At 46.1% G+C, this 21,005-nt stretch overlaps 1 protein-coding gene and 1 long non-coding RNA gene across 3 annotated transcripts in view; one reads left to right on the top strand and one right to left on the bottom strand.

The window, feature by feature from the left end:
• Positions 1-6,046: 6,046 nt before the first annotated feature.
• The window catches only part of BLVRA (biliverdin reductase A), a 52,720-nt gene continuing 37,761 nt past the window's right edge, over positions 6,047-21,005 (top strand). Inside the window, exons 1-2 of one of the 2 annotated variants that reach the window (XM_003134889.5) lie at positions 6,047-6,138; positions 20,764-20,796. In XM_003134889.5, coding sequence (XP_003134937.2) covers positions 20,785-20,796 — 12 coding nt within the window. In that variant the 5' untranslated portion in view covers positions 6,047-6,138; positions 20,764-20,784. Of the gene's footprint in view, positions 6,139-16,052; positions 16,164-20,763; positions 20,797-21,005 lie in introns of those variants that run through there. The other variant, XM_085004873.1, reaches the window with a different exon arrangement.
• Positions 18,812-21,005, bottom strand: part of LOC110257518 (uncharacterized) — a 36,302-nt gene continuing 34,108 nt past the window's right edge. Inside the window, exon 3 of the long non-coding RNA XR_014833252.1 lies at positions 18,812-18,917. This is a non-coding gene — a long non-coding RNA (uncharacterized LOC110257518). The remainder of the gene's footprint in view (positions 18,918-21,005) is intronic.

Here is a 21,005-nt window from a genome sequence, read left to right as displayed (position 1 = left end):
TTTTGTGGCATCACTAACTAAAGGAGCAGTTTTCGTAAGTCAGTGAAGTGAAGCCTGTATAAATTAAAATCAGAGTGTCATAACTTTAGGATGTTAAATGCAATTCCCATGGTAGCCACAAAGAAAACAGCTGTCGGAGTTCTTTTGTAGCAGTGGGTTAGGGGTCCAGTGTGTTGTCACTGCATCAGCTTGGGTTTCTGCTGTGGTGTGGGTTTGATTCGTAGCCCAGGAACGTCCACATGACATGGGTGAAGCCCTCCTCCCCCCCCAAAAAAAAGCTGTCAAATATACATAAAAGGAAATGAGGCGTTTCCATTGTGGCTCAGTGGTTAAGCAGCCAACAGAGTGTCTGTGAGAATGTGGGTTTGATCCCTGGCCTTGCTTACTGTGTTAAGGATCTGGTGTTGCTGCAAGTTACTGCACAGGCTGCAAATGTGGCTTAGATCCAGTGTTGCTGTGGCTATGGCATAGGCCTGCAGCTTCAACTCTGATTCATTTGACCACTCACGTGGGAACCTCCATATGCTGCAAGTGTGGCCTTAAAAAAGAATTTAAAAAAAAGGAAATGAGAAAGGAATTTGAACATTTCACTATGGACTAAACACAAAAGAAGACAGTAATGCAGGAAATGAGAGACAAAAACAGCTATAAGTCATATAGAAAACACCTAGCATAATGACAGAAGAGCCTTCTTATCAGTAATTACTTTAAATGTCAATAGATTAAACCCTCTAACCAAAAGACCCAGATTGGTGAAATGGATTAAACAAACACACAAACTTGATCCAACTCTATGCTGTCTACAAGACTCATCTGGGATCCAAAGACACAAACACATTGAGAGGGAAAGGATGGGAAAATATAGCCCACGAAAGTAGTAACCAGGAGTTCCCGTCGTGGCGCAGTGGTTAACGAATCCGACTAGGAACCATAAGGTTGCGGGTTCGATCCCTGGCCTCACTCAGTGGGTTAAGGATCCGGCGTTGCCATGAGCTGTGGTGTGGGTTGCAGACGCGGCTCGGATCCAGCGTTGCTGTGGCTATGGTGTAGGCCGGCGGCTACAGCTCCAATTGGACCCCTAGCCTGGGAACCTCCACATGCCGAGGGTGCGGCCCCGGAAAAGGCAGAAAGACAAAAAAAAAAAGAAAAAAGAAAAAGATAAAGAAAGAAAGAAAATAGTAACCAAAAGAGACCAGATATGGCTGTAATAATATCAGACAAGATAGACTTTGAATTAAAAAAAAGTTTATAAGGAAGGATGTTACATATTAATAAAAGATTTGGTAAATCATGAAGATGTAATGATTATAAACATTTACACAGCCAGTTACAGAACATCAAAATATATGAAGCAAGAATCAGGGAGTTCCCATTGTGACTCCATGGTAACGAACCCAACTAGTATCCACAAAGATTCGGCTTTGATCCCTGGCCTTGCTGAGTGGATTAAGGTTCCAGCATTGCTGTGACCGATGGTATAGTTCACAGACACGGCTCAGATCCCAAGTTGCCGTGGCTATTGTGTAGGCTGGCAACTACAGCTCTTATTCGACCCCTAGCCTGGGAACTCCATATGTAACAGCATCAAAAAGAATAAAATACTCAGGAATTAAATTAACCAAGGGGGTGAATGGTTGCACAATGAAAACTACAAAACATTGCTGAAAGAAATTAAAGAAGCCATAAATAAATGGAAACACATCAAATGTTCAAGGAATGGAAGCCTTAGTACTGTTAAAATGTCAATAATACCCAAAGCAATCTACAGATTCAAAGTAATCCATATGAAAATTCCAATGATGTTGGAATTTGTAAAAGTAGAAAAAGCCACCCTAAAATTCACATGGAGTTTCAAGGAACCCCACCCTAAAATTCATATGGAATTTCAAGGGACCCCAAATTTCCAAAACAATCCTGAAAAAGAGCTACAGTGGAGGACTTTACCCCTGATTTCCTGATTTCAAAACTATGACAAAGCTACAGTAATCAAATGAGTGTGGTTCTGGAATAAAGACAGAGATATTGACCAATGGACTAAAATAGGGAACTAAAAAATAAACCCTCAGACGTGGTCAAATGACTTCTCCCAAGGGTGTCAGGACCATACAATTGGGAAAGAACAGTCTGTTCAACAAATAGTACTGGAAAAGCTAGCTATCCACACAAAAAAGGGTAAGCTGGACTCTTATGTAACACCACATATAATAATTAACTCAAAAAGGATCAAGGATCTGAATGTAAGACCTAAAACAATAAAACTCTTTGAAGAAGGAATTCCTGTCATGGCACAGTGGTTAACGAATCCGACTAGGAACCATGAGGTTGCTGGTTTGATCCCTGGCCTTGCTCAGTGGGTTGAGGATCTGGCGTTGCTGTGTAGCAGGCCATAGGCTACAGCTCTGATTAGACCCCTAGCCTGGGAACCTCCATATGCCAAGGATGAGGCCCTAAAAGGACAAAAAACAAACAACAACAACAACAACAACGAAACCTCTCTGAAGAAAAGTTTTCATGACATTGGATTTAGCAATGATCTCTTGTATATGACACCAAAGGCACAGGTAACAAAAGGAAAATAGACAAAATGGAGTTCACTCAAGTTTAGAAATTTTGTGCATCCAAAGACACCATCAACAGAATAAGAGGACTACTCACAGAATGGGATGAGATATTTGAAAATCATCTATCCAATAAAAGATTAATATCCAGAATATATATAGAAAATTCCTAAATGCAAAAGCAAAAAGCTGAACAACCTGATATAAAATGAGAAAGATTTTTCTCCAAAGAAGAGCTATAAATGGCCAGTAAGCACAGGAAGAGATGCTTAGCATCACCAATCATTAGGGAAATGCAAATCAAAACCACAGTGAGATACCACCCTACACCTATCAGGGTGGCTACCATCTAGAAAACAGATTGAGTGTTTCCAAGGACGTGGGGAAACTGGGATCCTTGCGCACTGCTGCTGGGAATGTAAAATGATACCATTGCTGTGGCAAACAGTACAGTGTTTCCTCAAGTAATGAAAAATAGACTTACTACATCATCTAGCAATTCTGCTTCTGGACATATACCCAAAAGAATTGAAAGCAGGGTCTCAAAAGAGATATTTGTATACCCATGTTGATAGGAAACTCATTTGTATGAATTATTTGTATTATTTCTTCATAACAATTACTCATAATAACTAAACTGTGGAAGCAACTCAAGTGTCCATCGGTGGATGAATGGACAAGCAAAATGTGGATACACATACAAGGGAATGTTGTTCTGTCTCACAAAAGATGGACATTCTGCAATGTGTTACGGCATGTATGAACCTTGGGGACACTATGCCGGATGAGATAAGCCAGTCAGAAAAGGACACATGTAATTGAGCTGGACCCTTTAGGGCCTTCGCAGGCCAGGCCCGTCCCCCATGTCCTCTGCTTTAGCTCCTCTCTGCAGTGTGACATGTTTCTTGTTGGAGGTTTATAGGCACATCATAACCTGACCTCTGCAGAAAGTTATAAGAACAAAGGATTTCTGCACCAGGCAGTTTGCAAAACCACCCACCCTCCTCCCTCACTTTGCCTTTAAAAATGTCTTGCAGGAGTTCCCGCTTTGCTGCAACAGGATCCCTGGCATCCCTGGAACTCTGGGAACAGGTTCCCCAGGCATAGAGGGTTAAGGACCCAAGGTTGCCACAGCTGGGGCTAAAGTCAAGACCGAGGCTTAGATCTAATCCCTGACCCAGGAATTCCACATGCAAAGCGTTTTTCCAAAAGGAAAAAAAAGAAAAAAGAAAAAAAAATGTTTTGCAATTTTGGTTTGGGAAATTCGGGATATTTAGGGGGAACAAAACACCGATTTCCTTGCATGGCCATGCAATAAACCTTTCTCTGCTCCACTTTGGTTTGTTTTGGCCTCACTGTGCATCGGACACGCAGACTTGGGATAACACACACACCGTATGATCCTACTTACCTGAGGGAGTTGCAGTAGTCAAAATCATAAAAAAAGAAAGGGAATGGTGAATACTAGGGCTGGGGGCAGGGAATAATGGGGAGTCATTTTTTAAAAAGAGTATAGAGCTTCAGTTTCACAAGATTGTAATAGGAAAGTGTTAGAAACATCGAGAGAAGAAGGAGGCAGAGACCAGAGCAGGGAGCTCTAGAGCAGGGGAGTTTATCAAAGGACAGAGCTAGGAGGAGCCCTGAGCAGAGAGAACTCAGGATCCCCTGAGCTTAGGGAGCAGCTAGTTATATATGGCAAGGGGTAGTTTCTGTTTTTAGCAGAGCTTCCTGATAGAGTAAGAAACAGGGAAGATACAAGTTCTATTGTTACAATTTAAGGGTTTCTCCAGCTATTCTTGTCTTGCAGCTTTGTGTTTCATTGTATACACTTACCCCCTAACAGAAAGAACATAGCTCTACCTCAACTCTGTTCCCTTTACCTTTGTGCTTTGTGCCTGTGCTTAGTCATGCTGGCTCAGCAGCTTTTGTAAAAAGGATGTTACCTATGGCTTGAAATATTCAGGATAGCCTATTCTGGGGGCTCTGAACTTGAAGAACCCATTCATATAGAGATTAAAAAGTTGCGGAACAGAGACTAACAACAGAGTCTTGGAGGAGGTTTATAGGAACTTGGTGAGCCACCTACAGTGGACAGCCATAGGAAGTGTCCCTCACCAAGAAGTTTGAAACTAACCATGCTCCCTCACCTTGCGTTTAAAAGTGCTTTGCTGAGGGAGTTCCCGTCGTGGCGCAGTGGTTAATGAATCCGACTAGGAACCATGAGGTTGCCGGTTCGATCCGTGGCCTTGCTCAGTGGGTTAAGGATCTGGCGTTGCCCGTGAGCTCTGGTGTAGGTTGCAGACGTGGTTCGGATCCCGCGTTGCTGTGGCTGTGGTGTAGGCCGGAGGCTACTGTCTGATTGGACCCCTAGCCTGGGAACCTCCATATGCTGCAGGAGCGGCCAAAGAAATGGCAAAAAAGACACCCCCCTCCCCCCAAAAAAGTGCTTTGCTGAAGCCCCGCAAAGAGTTAGGGAGTTTGGGAGCACCAGTCTCCTTGCATGGCCCTGCAATAAACCTTCCTCTGCTGGAAACTCTGATCTTTCCGTTTGTTTGACCTCACTGTGCACCAGGAACACGAACTTATATTTGGTAACGAGATAAAAGCGCTTGTGGGGATGGATAGTGGTGGGTTTTGCACAATGTGAACGTATTTAATGCCGCTGAACTATACACTTAAAAATGGTTAAGATGGGAGTTCCCATCATGGCTCAGTGGTTAAGGAGAACCCGACTAGCATCCAGGAGGACGCAGGTTCCATCCCTGGCCTCGCTCAGTGGGTTAAGGATCTGGAATTGCCTGTGGGGTGGTGTAGGTTGCAGACATGGCTCGGACCCAGCGCTGCTGTGGCGTAGGCTGGCGGCTACAGCTCCGATTTGACCCCTAGCCTGGGAACCTCCACATGCTGCAGGTGCCACCCTAAAAAGACAAAAGACAAAAAAAAAAAAAAAAAAAAAAAGGTTAAGATGGAAGTTTTATGTGTATTTTCACACACACACACACACAGAGCCCTTCGCTGCCTGTTTTCCGGGGCACTGGGGCTCCTAACCCAGAAAGGATCTAGTGGGTTCCATGGGGCAGGAGTAGAGCGGAGCAAGGGGCTGCTATGCCCACCACTAAGAGGACAGAGCACACCATGACTGGCCTGCGAGGCTGCTGAAGGCCCCGAACTTGGGTCCAGGGCTCCCTCTCCCCTGTGGACGAGAGCCCTGGGCCCACTCGCCCGGCGGAGCACAGCGCAGCGACAGGGCACGAGCTGGGCGGGATACCCGAGCGGGGAGAAGGTCCCAGCCAGCCCTTCGAGTCCCATTGCGCCAGAAGGTGCTGGGGCCACGCCCTCCCAGGAGGAGGCTTGAGGCGGGACCCCGCCCCTCACGGCCCCGTCTCCCCTCCCCTCCCCCTCCCCTCTCTCCTCCCCTCGCCCCTCCCCTCGCCCCTCCCTCTGGCTCCCCGACCCCGCGCTCCCCCGAGTCCTCCCGCCCAGCGGCCAATCCCGGCTGCGCTCCGGCCTGTTCTCTGCGCGGTGGTGGCGCCGAGCGCGGAGGCTGCCCGGCGAGCTCAAGCTTTGTGCTCAGCTGCAGGTAAGGGCGCGCGGGGGATCGGGGTCGCGTAGAGCTTTGCTAAAACCCTCAGGCCGAAGCGTGAAAACCGCTGCCAGCCGGGGACCCGGTGCCGGATCCGCTGTCCTGCCCGAGCTTTCGGCGCCGTCCACCTCGCCCCGCCCGGGCCCGTCGCCTGAACGGACGATCGGGAGGCTTGGCCGGCCGGGGATCGCGAGGTGCTCTCCCAGAGAAGGCCTTTCTCAAGTGGCAAAGACCGACTGTTCAAAACATTGCATCTGTATTTCACTCGTAAAGTGGTTATGGTTTTGGGTGGGTGCTACGCGTGGTGCGGCGAAGTCTCGCGGCGCTGCCCCGGCATCTCCAGCCCGGGTGAGGGTTCGGCCCGGCGGGGAATCGGAGGACCGCGCAGGCTGGGGTTCTGGCCCTCGGTGCAAACCCTGCACGGGTCACTTAATCTCTCCTGTCTGCACTGTCCTCTTTGGAAACTGGAAAATGTTACGAATTTCATTTGTTGTGAGGGTTACATGAATTACGTGCACTCTGAAAAAACGAAGGTTGAGCTGCCCCCAGCAACAGGATAATCTAGACAGAGAGGTATTTCTAAGTACTGATACCCTGAATTGTTCTGCAAAGACAGTTGGCAGCAAAATCACGTAGAATAGTAAGAAATCATATAAATATATATATAACCACATATTGGGTGCAGAGATCACGTAAAGCAGGAGAGAAGTGGTGGGGGGAGTAAAGTGGAATCTTTCTGTGAAAATGGAGATGCTCCGTATTTAATTAATTTACATTTAAGTAGCCAGTGTGTCTTACAGGACAATGCAGACCTGTGTTGTTTTTGTGCTTGAGTCTCAGATTTGTCTCTGTGAAAGTAGTCTTGGTCAGTTGCTTAGTTCTTGTCATTTGAAAGCAGAGTAGATTCATTCATTCATTCATTCTTCAAATATTAATGGACTTGAAGAAGCAGAGCCATTTCTTGAGATTAGCTATAAAGGCAATTTTCTGTATTTCATGATTAGAGCACCCTGATGTATTGCCATGTAAAAGACTGTTCAGTTGAGGAATTGGGGCTGGCAGGGATGGAGCCAGTGGATATGGCATCATTTATAGCTTTTTTTTTTTAAGGGTTTTGAATAATTTTCTAAATGTTAACCAGCCTTTATGGAAAAATTTTAAAATATGTAGATACACAAAAAGAAACAAAATCACTAAAAAAATTCCACCACTCAGAGACATAATGAAAGTTACTATTTTTTTTTTTTTTTTTTTTTTTAGGGTTGCACCTGCCGAATATGGAAGTTCCCAGGCTAGGGGTCAAATCCGAGCTGCAGCTGCAGGCCTACACCACAGCCACAGCAATGCCAGATCCTAGCTGAGTCTGCGACCTACACCACAGGTCATGGCAACACCAGATCTTTAACCCACTGAGCAAGGCCAGGGATCAAACTCACATTCTCGTGGACACTAGTCGGCGGCGGGTTCCTTACTGCTGAGCCACTTGGAGAACTGCCACAGTTACCATCTTGATGTTATATTTCCAGGCTTTTGCCCCATGTAGCCATTTTATTTTCCCTGGCACAGGCCTTAAAGTATCCAAAACCCTCCAAGGAAGGAAAATCCAGCCTGGGGGTGAGAGTTTCTTTTTCCTTAACCCTTGGACCTCTCAGGCCAGCACTTGGCCCCATCTGAGAAGGAACCATCTCCCCGGTCCTTCCCCCATACGTCTGCCAGTAGCCTGGTTTTGGGGCATCTGAGAGCATTTCAGAGAGGAAGAAAGTCACAGCTGTGGTTCATTCTGCACGAAGTGTGATCCCAGAGTTTCTCATCCTTAGCATGGTTGATATTTGGGGCTGGATAGCTCCTTGGCGTGGGAGGGGGCTATCCTATGCATTGTATGATGTTTAGCAGCATTCTGGCTTACTCGCCTGTTCTCATCATGACAATCAGAAATGTGGATAGGAGTTCCTGTCGTGGCGCAGTGGTTAACGAATCCGACTAGGAACCATGAGGTTGCGGGTTCGGTCCCTGCCTTTGCTCAGTGGGTTAACGATCCGGCGTTGCCGTGAGCTGTGGTGTATGTTGCAGACGCGGCTTGGATCCCGCGTTGCTGTGGCTCTGGCGTAGGCCGGTGGCTACAGCTCCGATTTGACCCCAGCCTAGGAACCTCCATATGCCATGAGAGCAGCCCAAAGAAATAGCAAAAAGACAAAAAAAAAAAAAAAAAAAAAGAAAGAAAGAAAAGAAATGTGGATAGATGGAGTTCCCGTTGTGGCTCAGCGGAAACCAATCTGACTAGGAACCATGAGGTTGCAGGTTCAATCCCTGGCTTCTCTCAGTGGGTTAGGAATCCGGTGTTGCCGTGAGCTGTGATGTAGGTCACAGAAGTGGCTCGGACCTGGTGTTGCTGTGGCTGTGGCGTCGGCCCGAGGCTACAGCTCTGATTAGACCCCTAGCCTGGGAACCTCCATATGCTCTGGAGTGAGGCCCTAAAAAAGCAAAAAAAAAAAAGAGACCCCAGAAATGTGTATAGAGACCACTTAGCCAACAGATATCGCTCCATTTCAAAAGAGGTTTGTGTTCCAATTTGCGTGTAGGAGAAAGACTGAGACAGACATAAGTCAAACTAAGGGAGCTGTTTAGTCCTGACTGTACCATTTATTTTTGGTGAGATTTCGATGGGCGTCAGGATGGAAACAGGACAAAAACCACAAAAATGAAGGAAATTTTGAAGGAACTCTAAAGAGGAAGGGGGTGGGATTCAGGGAATCAGCAGGTGACATTGAGGCACCCGGGGAAGAGGGTTGGTGGTGTGCCATTCCGCGCCCTGGTCTGAAGGGGCAGGGAAAGGACTTTGGAGTGAGAGCTTAGACGTGGGGGTGGGTTGGGGCACTGGAGGAGAAGCCGCCTGCCAGGGCTGCTGTGGCCTTGGCAGAACACAGCCACTGCCAGAGCTGCAGCCCAGCAGCACGGGCAGGCAGGGGATAAGTTCACCGCCTCTCCGCTTGTTGTGAGTACCGCTCACCCACACCACAGGCCGGTAAATTGAGAGATGAGATGTTGGGGTAAGGAACAGCAACTTTTTGGGAAAACAAGAAGACCAAGACGATGGTAGACGAGTGTCCCTAAGAACCATCTTGCTTGAGTTAGAATCCAGGTTGTGAGGGGGTGGGGGTGTAGCGGGTTGTTGCAGCCTTCTCCCTATGGGCCAGGCCAGGTGGGGGGTATGAGAATCTTGGAGTTTTTCAAGTAGGTCTGCTCAAGCTATTCCTGTGAACCGGCAATAAGGCAAATGTTAGTCTCTGTTCTGCAACTTTTTATCTCATATGAGTGAAAAGCATTATATCTTTAAAGGTCCAGCCTGGCAGGCAGCAAGGGCTGTGTGTTGTGTATATTTCAGGCTGTAGGCAACATTCTTTTACAGAGCCAGCAGGACTAAGCAGCAGGCACTGGCGCAGGAGGCTTAGAGCTAAAGGAATAGAGTCAATATGGAGTCAGGTGTGTTCTTCTCTGTACACCTTTCCCGTCCTCTGCCTGCCTTCTCCTCTGGCCAAACACAAACCTGGGGAAGTCAGCCAGCTCCTGAGAGAGTGGGAGGAGGGCAGATGAAGAATGAATGATCTGAAGTCTTCCTGCCCCTGTAGAATGAGAGTTTGAGGGCGTTATAGCTTCTTAAGGGTAAACATGGGAGTAAATCGGAGATAGACAAAAAATGTTTTTGAAAAATAAAGTGTGTACACAGGTAGGCTTTTTTGTGGGGGGGCTCACCTGCGGCATAGGGAGGGTCCCAGGCTAGGAATCAAATTGGAGCTGCAGCTGCCGGCCACAGCCACAGCAGTGCGCCAGAGAGGAGTTGTGTCTGTAACCTATACCACAGCTCACGGCAATGCCAGATCCTTAACCCAGTGATCAAGGCCAAGGACTGAACCTACATCTTCATGGATACTAGCCAGGTTCGTTACCACTGAGCCACAATGGGAACTCCCACCGGTAGGCTTCTGCTCCTTTGGCCTCTGGCTCTGTTCCACTGCAGTAAGATCAAGTCATGGTATTTTATCTACCGCAGGATTTTTTTTTTTTCTTCAGTGTTAGCAAAGTAGAATTGACAAAAACCAAAAACCAGATGTTTAAAGTTTAACTTTGATACAGATCATGAAAGTCTTCCTCCATCCAGGGAATTAGCCCACGTTTACTGTTTCTTTTGTTGGTGAGAACATTTAAGTTTTACTGGCTGCACATTTCAACCATACAAGACAGTGTCCTCAACTGTAGTTACTATGTTATACATTAGATCCTCAGACCTTAGTTGTTTTGTAACTAAAAATGTATATCTACCCTTTTAACAATCTGCTCCTATTTCCCCCCTACCCCTGGAAACCACTTTTCTATCCTATTTCCATGAGTTTGATTTTTTTTTCTTTTAGCTTCCCCATATGAGAATTGCTATGCAGCATTTGTCTTTCTCTGCCTGGCTTATTTCACTGAGTGTAGTGCCCTCTGGGTTCACCTCTGTTGTCACAAATGACCAGATTTCCTTCTTTTTTAAGGCTGATGAGTGTTGCGTATATAGCGGTCCCTTGGTATTCGCAGGGGGTTGGTTCCAGGAGCCTCTACGGAGACCAAAAATCCTCAGATGCTCAAGTCCCTCATATAAATGGTATATGTTGCACGGTGAATACAGTTGGCCCTGCCTATAAGTGGGTTTCGCATCCTCAGAAGTGGAGGGCTGACTGTATAAGATGACATTTTCTTTGTCCTTTCATCCCTTGATGGACCTGGGTGATTTTCATGTTGTGGCTGTGGTAAATAATGCTGCAGTAAACATGGGAGTATGTCTGTTATCTCCTAGAGAGAGTTATTTTGTTTCCTTTGGATATATACCCGGAAGTGGGATTGCGGGATCATATGGTAATTCTGTTTGGACTTTCTTGAGGCATCTCCCTGTTGTTTTTTGTGGTGGCTGTACCGTTTACATTCCCATCAACAGTGTACAAGACACAGCTTCCCTTTTCTCTGCACCCTCTCCAGCACTTGTCATTTCCTTTCTTCTTGTTAACAGCCAGCCTGACATGCGAGATGATTTCTTTTGATGGTTTTGATTTCAGTTTCCCTGATGATTAATGATGTTGAACGCTGAAAACGTTTTTTGTGTATCTGTGGATCTTTTGTATGTCTTCCTTGGAAGAAGACCTGTTAAGCCCTCTGCCCATTTTTAAATCGGAGTGTTTGTGTTTTTTTCTATTGAGTTGTGTGACTTCCTTGTATATTTTGGATATTAGCCCCTTGTCAGATAATGTAGTATGCCCATATTTTCTCCCACTCTGTGGCTTCCTTTGCTTTCATGTAGAAGATTTTTCCTTTCATGTAGCCCCTCTAATTTATTTTTGCTTTTGTTGCCATGGCTGCATATCAATTTTAGGATTGCTTTTTCTGTTTCTGTGATGTGTGCCATTGCAATTTTGTTAGGGATTGCATTGAATTTGTAGATTGCTTTGTGGAATATGAACATTTTAACAGCATTAACTCTTCCCGTCCATGAACATAGACTATCTTTTCACTCATTTATTTATTTATTATTATTATTCTTTTTTTTTTATGGCCACATCTGTGGCACATGGAAGTTCCTGGGCCAGGAATTGAATCCACACTGCAGCTGCAGCAACACCAGATCCTTTAACCCACTGTGCTGGGCCAGGGGTCAAACCCATACCTCTGCAGCGACCCAGACCACTGCACTGGGATTCTTAACCCATTGTACCACAGCAGGAACTTCTATTTGTGTCTTTTTTAAAATCTCTTCCATCATCCTGCTGAATAGCATTGAGAACTTTGTCTAGATACTCATGTTGCAACAGAAGAAAGGGTGGGGGAAAAAATGTAGTTGTAATGTATACATGTAAGGATAACCTGACCCCCTTGCTGTACAGTGGGAAAATAAAAAAAAATATATATTAAAAGGCTAATTCAATAAACTAATCTGATCAAGCAAAATAAATAAATAAATAAATAAATAAAATCTCTTTCATCAATGTCTTATAATTTTCTTTGTACAAATCTTCACCTCCTTGGTTAAATTTATTCCTATTTTTTGATGCTATAAATGGGATTGCTTTCTCAGTTTCTCTGATATTTTGTTGTTGCTGTATAGAAACACAACTGATTTTTGTATATTTATTTTGTGTTGGAGTTCCCGCTATGGCACAGTGGGATCAGTGGCATCTTGGGGGCACTGAGACGTGGGTTTGATCCCTGGCGCAGAGCAGTGAGTTGGGGGTCCAGTCTTGCCTCACCTGCAGCTTGGATCTGATCCCTGGCCCAGGAACTCCACATGTCATGGGGTGGCCAAAAAGAGAAAAAAAAAAAAAACTTGTCTCCAGAAACTTTGCTGAATTCATTTGTTAGTTCTAATAGTTTTAGGGTAGGGTCTAGGATTTTCCACTCATTTGTCTGATATAAGTATAGCTGTTCCTGCTTTCTCTTTGAAATATCTTTTGCCATCTCTTCACTTTTAGTCTCTGTGTCCTTTAACGTGAAGTAAACATAGCTGAGGCTTGTGGTTTTGTTTTTTTAATGCCTCAGCCACTCTGTGTGTTTTGATTGTATGTAATCCATTTGCATTTGAAGTAATTATTCACAGGTATTTATATAATGTTGCTATTTTGTTAATTGTTTTCTGTTTGTTTTGTGGTTTCTTTGTTCCTTCTTTCTAGCCATTGTCCTTTGCGATTATATGATTTTCTGGGGTATTCTCTGATGTATTTCTCTTTCTCCTTTGTGCATCTACTGTAGGCTTTTGCATGGTAGGTGCTATGAGGATCTATAACCTAGGAACATGTTTATAATAGTCTATTTTAAGCTGATTGCACCTTCAAACATACGCTAAAGTTCTACTTTTATACATTTCCTCCTCCACATTGTATGTTTTGGTGTCATGGTATACATCTTTTTACATTGTTTTTCCATTAGCAGGTTATTGTAGTTACAGTTATTTTTAGTGCTTTTGTCTTTAAACCTTCATGAGAGAGTTATAAGTGATTTACCCACAATCATGACATTAGAATATTCTGTCTTCAACTACATACGTACCTTTACCAGTGAATTTTTCATGTCTTTCTCTTACTGATTAGTATCCTTTCATTTAAACTCGAAAAGCTCCCTTTAACATTTCTTTTACACCCAGTATAGTAGTGATGAACTCCTTTAGCCCTTGTTTGTCTAAATAACACTTAATCTCTCCTTCATTCCTGGAGGACAGCTTTGCCAGGTGGAGTAGTCTTGGTTGGCATTTTTTTTTCCCCCTCAGCACGTTGAATGTATCATCTCATTCCTTTCTGGCCTACAAAGCTTCTGCTGAAAAAATATCCTGATAGTCTTATGGGGGCTCCTTGTATGTAGCATGGTCGCTTTCAGCTTACTGCTTTTAAGCCTCAATCCTTGTCTTTAACTTTTGAAGGTGTAATTACAGTGTGTCTTAGTGTGGGTCTTTTTGGATTTATCGTCATTAGTCTGTTTTGGGCTTCATGGATCTGGCTATTTGCTTTTTCCCCTAGGTTGGGGAAGTTTTCAGCAATTATGTATTTGAATAAGCTTTCTGCCCATTTCTCTCCCTCTCCTCCTTGACACCCTATAATATACATACAGATCCACTTGTTCCTGCCCGTAAATGCCTTAGGCTATCTTTGCTTTTTTTCATTTTTTTTCTTTTTGCCTCTCTGATTTTATTAACCCCAGTGTTCTTCGAATTCACTTATCCTTTCTTTTGTTGATCTAGTCTGCTGTTGAACCTCCATGTTGAATTTTTCAGTTCAGTTATTGTATTCTTCATTTCTGTGGTTTCTCTTTGGTACTTTTCAATATTTTTATCACTTTGTTGAAATTCTTACTTTGTTCATGTATAGCTCTTCTGCCCATGATGAGTGTCTTTTTGTCTATTTTGAACTCTCTATCAGGTAAATCATTTATCACTGTTTCTCTAAGATCTGTTCTTGGAGATCTCTCTTTTCCTTTGTTTGGAACACATTCCTCTGTTGCGTCATTTGCTGAACGTCTGTGTCGGTTTCTGTACATTAGAAAAAATAGCCACACCTTCTAGTCTTGAGAGAATGGTCTCATCTAGGAGATAATCTCATCTACCAACCTTGCCTGAGCACCTGGCTATTTCTCAAACATTTATAATTGTTGAGGCTGCCTTTTTGTTCACAGTGGCTCCTAGCAGTTGAGCATGTGCCAAGACCCATCAGTGTTTCAAAGGGGAGGACTGCAGTCAGTACCTAGATCCAGGCTTTTTAGATGTCAGACCAGCACCTGGGAAAGTATTTTGTTAAGCCCCTTCCATGGAGAAACTGGCAGGTGGGCTTTTTTTTTTCTACTCCCTCTATGCTGGGTTCAGATGTACAGCCATGGGGATTGAGGGGAGGAGATGTGCCCATTAAGAACTGCTTCCTTGGTGCTACAGTCCTCTGGGACTTGTGAATGCAAGCCACATGGCTCCCAGAGCCAGGTGAGCTGGGGGCCCAACCCTAAGGCAGTAGCCACAAAATCTGGGGGCCAGACATGTGTACAGGAGCCTTCCAGGGAGGTACAGGCAATTTGCTTTTATCGTTGGGGCAGGCTGGAAGGAGAAGGTGAGGGAGCTATATGCTGGCTTCCTCAGTCTCTGGGGAAGATCCCAGGAAGTCCCCAGGTATGTGCTTATGATAGAAGCCTGACCCTCAGGCAGCAGCTTGTAAAGTATGCAGATAAGCCCCTTTACAGGAAAGGCTGGCAGATGGGCATTTTTGCCTGTACCCTCTGTGTTAAGTTCTGCAGGGATGGCTACAGTGAACTGCTTAGGAACTGCTTCCTTGCTGTGCTCTTGTGGGTTTGCTGAACACAAGCCCCATTGGCTTTTACAGCTAGGTGTTTGGAAGGGGGCTGTCCATCGAGTTTGAGTCTTAAAATTTGGGATGCAGCATCGAGACCCTTCATTCCTCTGAGAGAAGCTGGGACTTGGGGGTTTCCTTCTGATGGTATGGCCCTGTGCTTGGGGGGGTTGGTTTTTGACAGGAATATGTCTTAGCCTTTCTTATCTGTTTTGATGTGACTATTTTCTCATTCACAAGATGTGTACGTGTCACTGGCCTCATTTCTGGGTCCCTTTCGGAAGGGCTTGCCCCACTGTAGCTGTACATTCACTGTGTGTGTGGAAGGAAGGGTGCTCAGGAGGCTTCATGTTGTTATCTTGGTCAACTTTTTTTTTTTTTTTTTTTGCCTTTTCTAGGGCCGCTCCTGAGGCACATGGAGGCTCCCAGGCTAGGGGTCCAATCGGAGCTGTAGCCGCTGGCCTACGCCAGAGCCACAGCAACGCTGGATCTGAGCCATGTCTGTGACCCACACCACAGCTCACAGCAACGCCAGATCCCCAACCCACTGATCGAGGCCAGAGATCCAACCCACATCCTCATGGATTCTGGTCAGATTCATTTCTGCTGCACCCCACAGAAACTCCCCAACCTATCTTGAAGAGCATTATTATGGAACTTTTACATGTTAAAAACGAGAGTTAACTTACACTTTCTCTGCCTGTGTGGAAGATACATAGGCCTTTGCTCCCTGCCCCCACTTGGCATTTGTGCTGTGCCCAGGTGGTCCAGCAGTTCATGGCTCCCAGCAGCACTTGGCCAGAAATCTTTCAGCAATGGGAGACCAAGGTTTTGACCTGGCCTTTCTGGGGGATCGGTGCCTAATGACATATATGGGCCAGAATGTCCTGATCTCAATCGGTATTTAAAATTGAGTTGCACACTGTTTACAATTACTTGAGTTAATAAGCTGTTCTTCTGAAGAACAGTGACACCCCTTAGGGGTTTAAATACAGGATGTCTGATGATCATTCCCTGGGGAGAACGCTTTGACCCCTGATAGAACGTTTCTCCTCACTCTCAGTAAAAAGCAGAAGCTTTCCAAGTGGCCCTGAGGAGGAATAGAAAGGACCGGGAGCAGGTGGGAGCGGCTCGAAAGCTGGGCTGGGGAGGACAGTGGCTTCCGAGGAGCGTGTCAAGGTGAGCCTCTCCTGGCCAGCACTGGTGTGCCTGGGCCTTGGGGGCAGCAGCTTTCCTGGCACTGATAACCTGAGCTTTGTCCTAGTTTGCGCGGGTCTGTCTGCCCTTGAGAGGACGGGAAGAGAAGCGCATAACCTCCAGTCAACCAAGCCAAACGCAAAGAAAGCTAAAACACAGGGGAACAAAAAGAAAAGTAGAAGTGTAGAAGTGGGTGAGAATTCATGGCACATCAGCACTGGAAAGAGGGAGCAGAGGTCATCTAAGTACGTCTGAGCTCACCACCCCCCACCCCCTTTTTCAAGGTGCAGGAAACAAGGGCGCTCAGAGATCACGTGCCCCAGCCCCTAGGTCACACAGCTGGTGGGTACCCAAGCCAAGGCCAGAACTCTGTTCTCTCTCTCTCTCTCTCTCTTTTTTTTTTGGCTGCCTCATGCAGCAACTTGATGTAGGATCTCAGTGCCCAGACCAGGAAGTGAACCTGGGCTGCAGCAGTGAATGTGCTGAGTCCTAACCTCTAGACCACCAGGGAGCTCCCAGAACACTGGCCTCTTGAGTCACAGACAGGCTCTTTATTTCTCAGAGGGATCGCTTGTCTATGTACCTGAGAGTTCATACTCCAACCCCGTTTAGTGGACCTGCTGCAGTAGCTCTGGGGGGACAGAACGCTATTTGAAAATGCTTTAAGCAGGTTATTTATGCAAAAGCCTTAACTTTTTTCCTTTAATTTTCTAGTGAACCACTGTAGCCTGAGCTGTGGTTTGTGATTATGCAGGAATTCAGGAACTAACTCAAGGTTTTTCTTCTTCTTCTTTTTTTTTTAAAGTAGCTTCTCTTAGAGAGTCGTACCATGTACTTCTGGTTGGGAAGGATGAATGGTCAAACCTAATTTAATTTATAGACTTGATGCGGTCATAGGCACAATCCCTGTGGGATCTTTTTTTTTTAACTTGATAGAGCTGTTCAAAAATTAATCTAGAAATCTGAGCAAGTAAGAATGGGGAAGAATACTGGACAAAGGAATGAGAGAATTTGATCTACCAGATAGAAAACATATTCTAAAGCCACAGTTATTTAAACAATGTATTACAGGCATGGGAACTGAGGTTTATGGCATAACAGAAAAAGTGGAAGAAGGAATACCCATATTCAGAGTAATGTAGTATGAGCCACAGAGGAAAAGGATGAAATAATCAATAGATGTTGTGGGAATAACTATTTGGAGAAATTACATCAGTGTCTTGTCTCATGCCATATACCAAAATACATTTTTTTAATGGCCGCACCCTTGGCATATGGAAGTTCCCAGGCTAGGGGTCGAATCAGAGCTCCAGCTGCAGGCCGAAGATAGCCATGGCAACACCAGATCCTTAATCCACTGAGCAAGGCCAGGGATGGAGCCTCCATCCTCACAGAGACTATGTGGGTCCTTAAATTTCCCACAGTGGGAACTTTTAAATAGAATTTTTTAAAACTGAAGTTAGTTCACGTACAATGCTGTGTTAGTTACAGGTGCACAGCAGAGTGATTCCTTTAGAGAGTGATTCAGTGATTGAGAAATAGTTACGTATCCATTTTTTTCAGATTCTTTTCCCTTATGGGTTATTAGGAAATACTGAGCAGAGTTCTGTGGGCTGCACAGTAGCACCGTAGGCCCTTGATGGTCTGTTTTATCTGTAATAATGTGTATCTGTTAATCCCACACTCCTCATTTATCCCTCCCTCCCATTGTCTGTGTCTGTGCTTCTGTTTCTGTTTTGAATATAAGTTCATATTTATCTTTTTATTTATTTATTTTGGATTCCTCATATACGGGATATCATACAATGTTTGTCTTTCTCTGACTCACTTCACTCATGACAATCTCTGGGTCCATCCATGTTGCTGCAGACGGCATTATTTCATGCTTCTTGATGGCTGAGTAGTATTCCATTGTGTTTATGTGCCCCATCTTCCTTATCCATTCAGTGGACATTTAGGGTGCTCCCATGTCTTGGCTATTTATGTGTATCTATACATATGTGTGTGTGTACATATATATGTATAACTGAATCAGTTTGTTGTATTAACACAACATTGTAAATTAACTATACTTCAATCTAAAAAATGGTTAAATATTGGGGGACAAAAAGAAAGAAATGGTGAGCAGTGGGATTGCAAAGTCAGAGGTCACTTGCTTGCATTTGGAATTTTAATAGCCGTTGCTAAACCCCAGTAATATCTGAGAGCATCTCCCTCCCGAACCTTGACTTGGGCAAAGGTCAGTCTAGCAGAGCGTCTGGGTAAAGTCGGTTCATTGTTCCAGGAGTCACCAGATTTTCCTTTTCTGGGACTCAGAGAGCAGTCTAGAGCTGGGACAGACCTTAGTGATGACATCTAGCTATTCAGCCGACACATGAGCAACCTGCTTGGCCACGGCCACCGGGCTCGTCCGTGACTGAAACCGGGCCAAATGCCCTGTCTCCTCTTTATCCTAAAAGCTCTCTGGAAAGGTCTCTGGGGCAGGCTGGTTTGGCTCTAGAACCAGAAAGCTGGAGGTCACAGCGCAAGGCCACAGCCCCATGACTGTGAGGCCCAGCCCCCCCGGCTCCCCCGAGCTCCCGGTCCCTCATCTGTGAAATGGAGTTCATACGAGCCTTTTCGCCAGCATGTCAAGGGTTCGGGTTCACGCAGAGAAAGGAGCTGATCCAGGTGGTCTGGAAACTGGTCGTCTTCCTCATGGTTCGTTTCCTGACCTCCCCACTCACCTGTAAGCTCCTGGGGAGAAATAAACCCACGTTCTTAACACGATCAGTAAAGCACCATAGAGGATGGGGAGGCGGCCGGGCCAGGCCCTCCGAGGAGTCCGTGCCGTCCAGCTTGTCGCCCAGCACGCACCCTTGACTTAGTTCTGGCTGGTTCTGGCTTTGCGGTCAGCATCTGGGTTACCCTTCTGAGGTTTTTTATGCAGGAAGACTTCACGCCCACCCGGACCCCCTGGGATCTGAGAAGAAAGCTCACCCTCCTTGTCACTCATCCTCTGCTTTTTAGGGTCTGTCTTCTAGCAAGTTCCCCTTTATTTTCCAGGAACCATGAAACGGCTCCAGATGGCAAAAGGAAAGACAGCGTGTGTGCTGGCCGGTGCGGTCACGAGACCCGCCGTCTGAGCAGGAAGGAGGGAGGGGCGGGGAGAAGGGACGGGAATGACCGAGAGCGAGTTATTTTCAACACCCAGACCGGATGACCATCCCGGCTGAAGTTAGGATCGCCAAGAATCAAGCAGATGCAGGGTTCCCTGGTGGCTCAGCAGGTTAAGGATCTGGCTTGGGTTGCTGCTGTGACTCGGGTTTGATCCCTGGCCCAGGAACTTTCCGCCTGCCACCAGCGTGGCCAAAAAATAAAACGGGTGTTATGTTTGCCATTGCCAGTCTCTGTTAGTTCACTCAGCTTAACCCTTCCTGTATTTTGAAAGAGTAAGATCAAAAGCAGGGCTGGGTCCAAGGACAAGGGCTGCCATAGCCTTCCCTTCCCAGAGGCCCCGGGGGGCCCTCCTTCCCCTCCCCAGCTCCCAGGAGCGTCCTTTAGGTTGGCTTCCTGGACACCCCCCAGGTAGAAGGGCCAGAGGCTTCTGTGTCCCTTCCTCCTTCACCACTGGTCACCCACTCACCATCCTACTTAAAGTGGCAATTCTAACAGCTCTGAAAACGAATGAGAAAGTTCCTTCTTTGGGGCCTCTCTGTCCTACTCTCAGTTCTAGGGATTCTCCAAGTGGCTCTCTGACCATCCGAGCACCGTCTCCTGGAGGCCTGTAGAAGACGAACATTCCTGGGAGCTCCCTGGTGGATCAGTGGATTAAGGATTTGGTGTTCACTGCTGTGGCTTAGATTTGATCCCTGGCCTGGGAGCCTCCTCGTGCCACAGGCATGGCAAAAAGAGAGGGAGGGGGAGAGGAAGGAAGAAGGAAGGAAAAATGCACATTCTTTCCTGTCCTGTAGAAACTCAGGGAGTGTAGCCAAAAAGGCGTATTTTCAGCAGGCAGTCCCAGGAGCACATCAAAGCTGGGAACCTCATTATTCCACACTCATTCCGTATTTCTCTTCCCTCTCTCTCCTCTTTCCCTTCATCTTCCCTTTCTCTTTCCTCATTCCTGGCGACTCCTGCCCTCCAGTTGGCCCCCCTCTGCCTCCTCGACGCTGAGGCTTCAGAGTAGCCCTTGAAGTGTTCTTTGAACATATTTAAGTCCTTTGGAAACTCAGCCGGGAGAGAAGAAAGAAGTATGTACTTCTTACTGCCTTGTTTGTCCCCAAAAAAGAAGAAGCTATTGGACACCAGCTTTGGGAAGCGCATCATTCTTTGAAGTACACAGAGGCGTCTCATTCATAGCTGAGCTTCCCGTGTAGGAAGCAGACCTCGCTGGCTGGCTGTGTCCTTCCGAGAGATGTTACTGGTGTGACACTGCCCTGGGTCCCCTCACTGGAGGCCACAAGGTGGTGAAGGCATTTGGAGAATTTGGGGCCAGTGAGGCAGGACACGGGGCGGGGAGCGGGGTGGCCAAGGGCAGTGTCTGCATGGCATTTGGGGTGCGTGCCGCCAGCGTCCTGAACCTTTGCTTTTGTCTTCACAGCTTCTGCGGAAGGCGCCCAAGATGGATGCAGAGGTGAGTTCGTTAGAAGGTCCAGTTCAAGGGATGCTTTACTTGCAGGGTCCCTCATGTCTCATTTCCCTCCAGAGCTGGAAGAAACATGAGCATAAACTTGAAACCATCTCCCTTCCAACCTGCCCACACCCACATGGCTGCAGGTGATAAGGAAAGAATGAGGCCTCTCTGAGTTCTTATCTGTGTCTGTCCAGCTTCAGTTCAATTAG

This window comes from Sus scrofa, chromosome 18 (assembly GCF_054392235.1).
Source record: "Sus scrofa isolate SSC_HxYL_T2T_F1_AM1 chromosome 18, Sscrofa_HxYL_maternal_Yorkshire_Landrace_v2.0, whole genome shotgun sequence".
Taxonomy (NCBI): domain Eukaryota; kingdom Metazoa; phylum Chordata; class Mammalia; order Artiodactyla; family Suidae; genus Sus; species Sus scrofa.
Note: the sequence above shows the minus strand (reverse complement) of the source record. Positions and strands in the feature narration are given on the sequence as shown.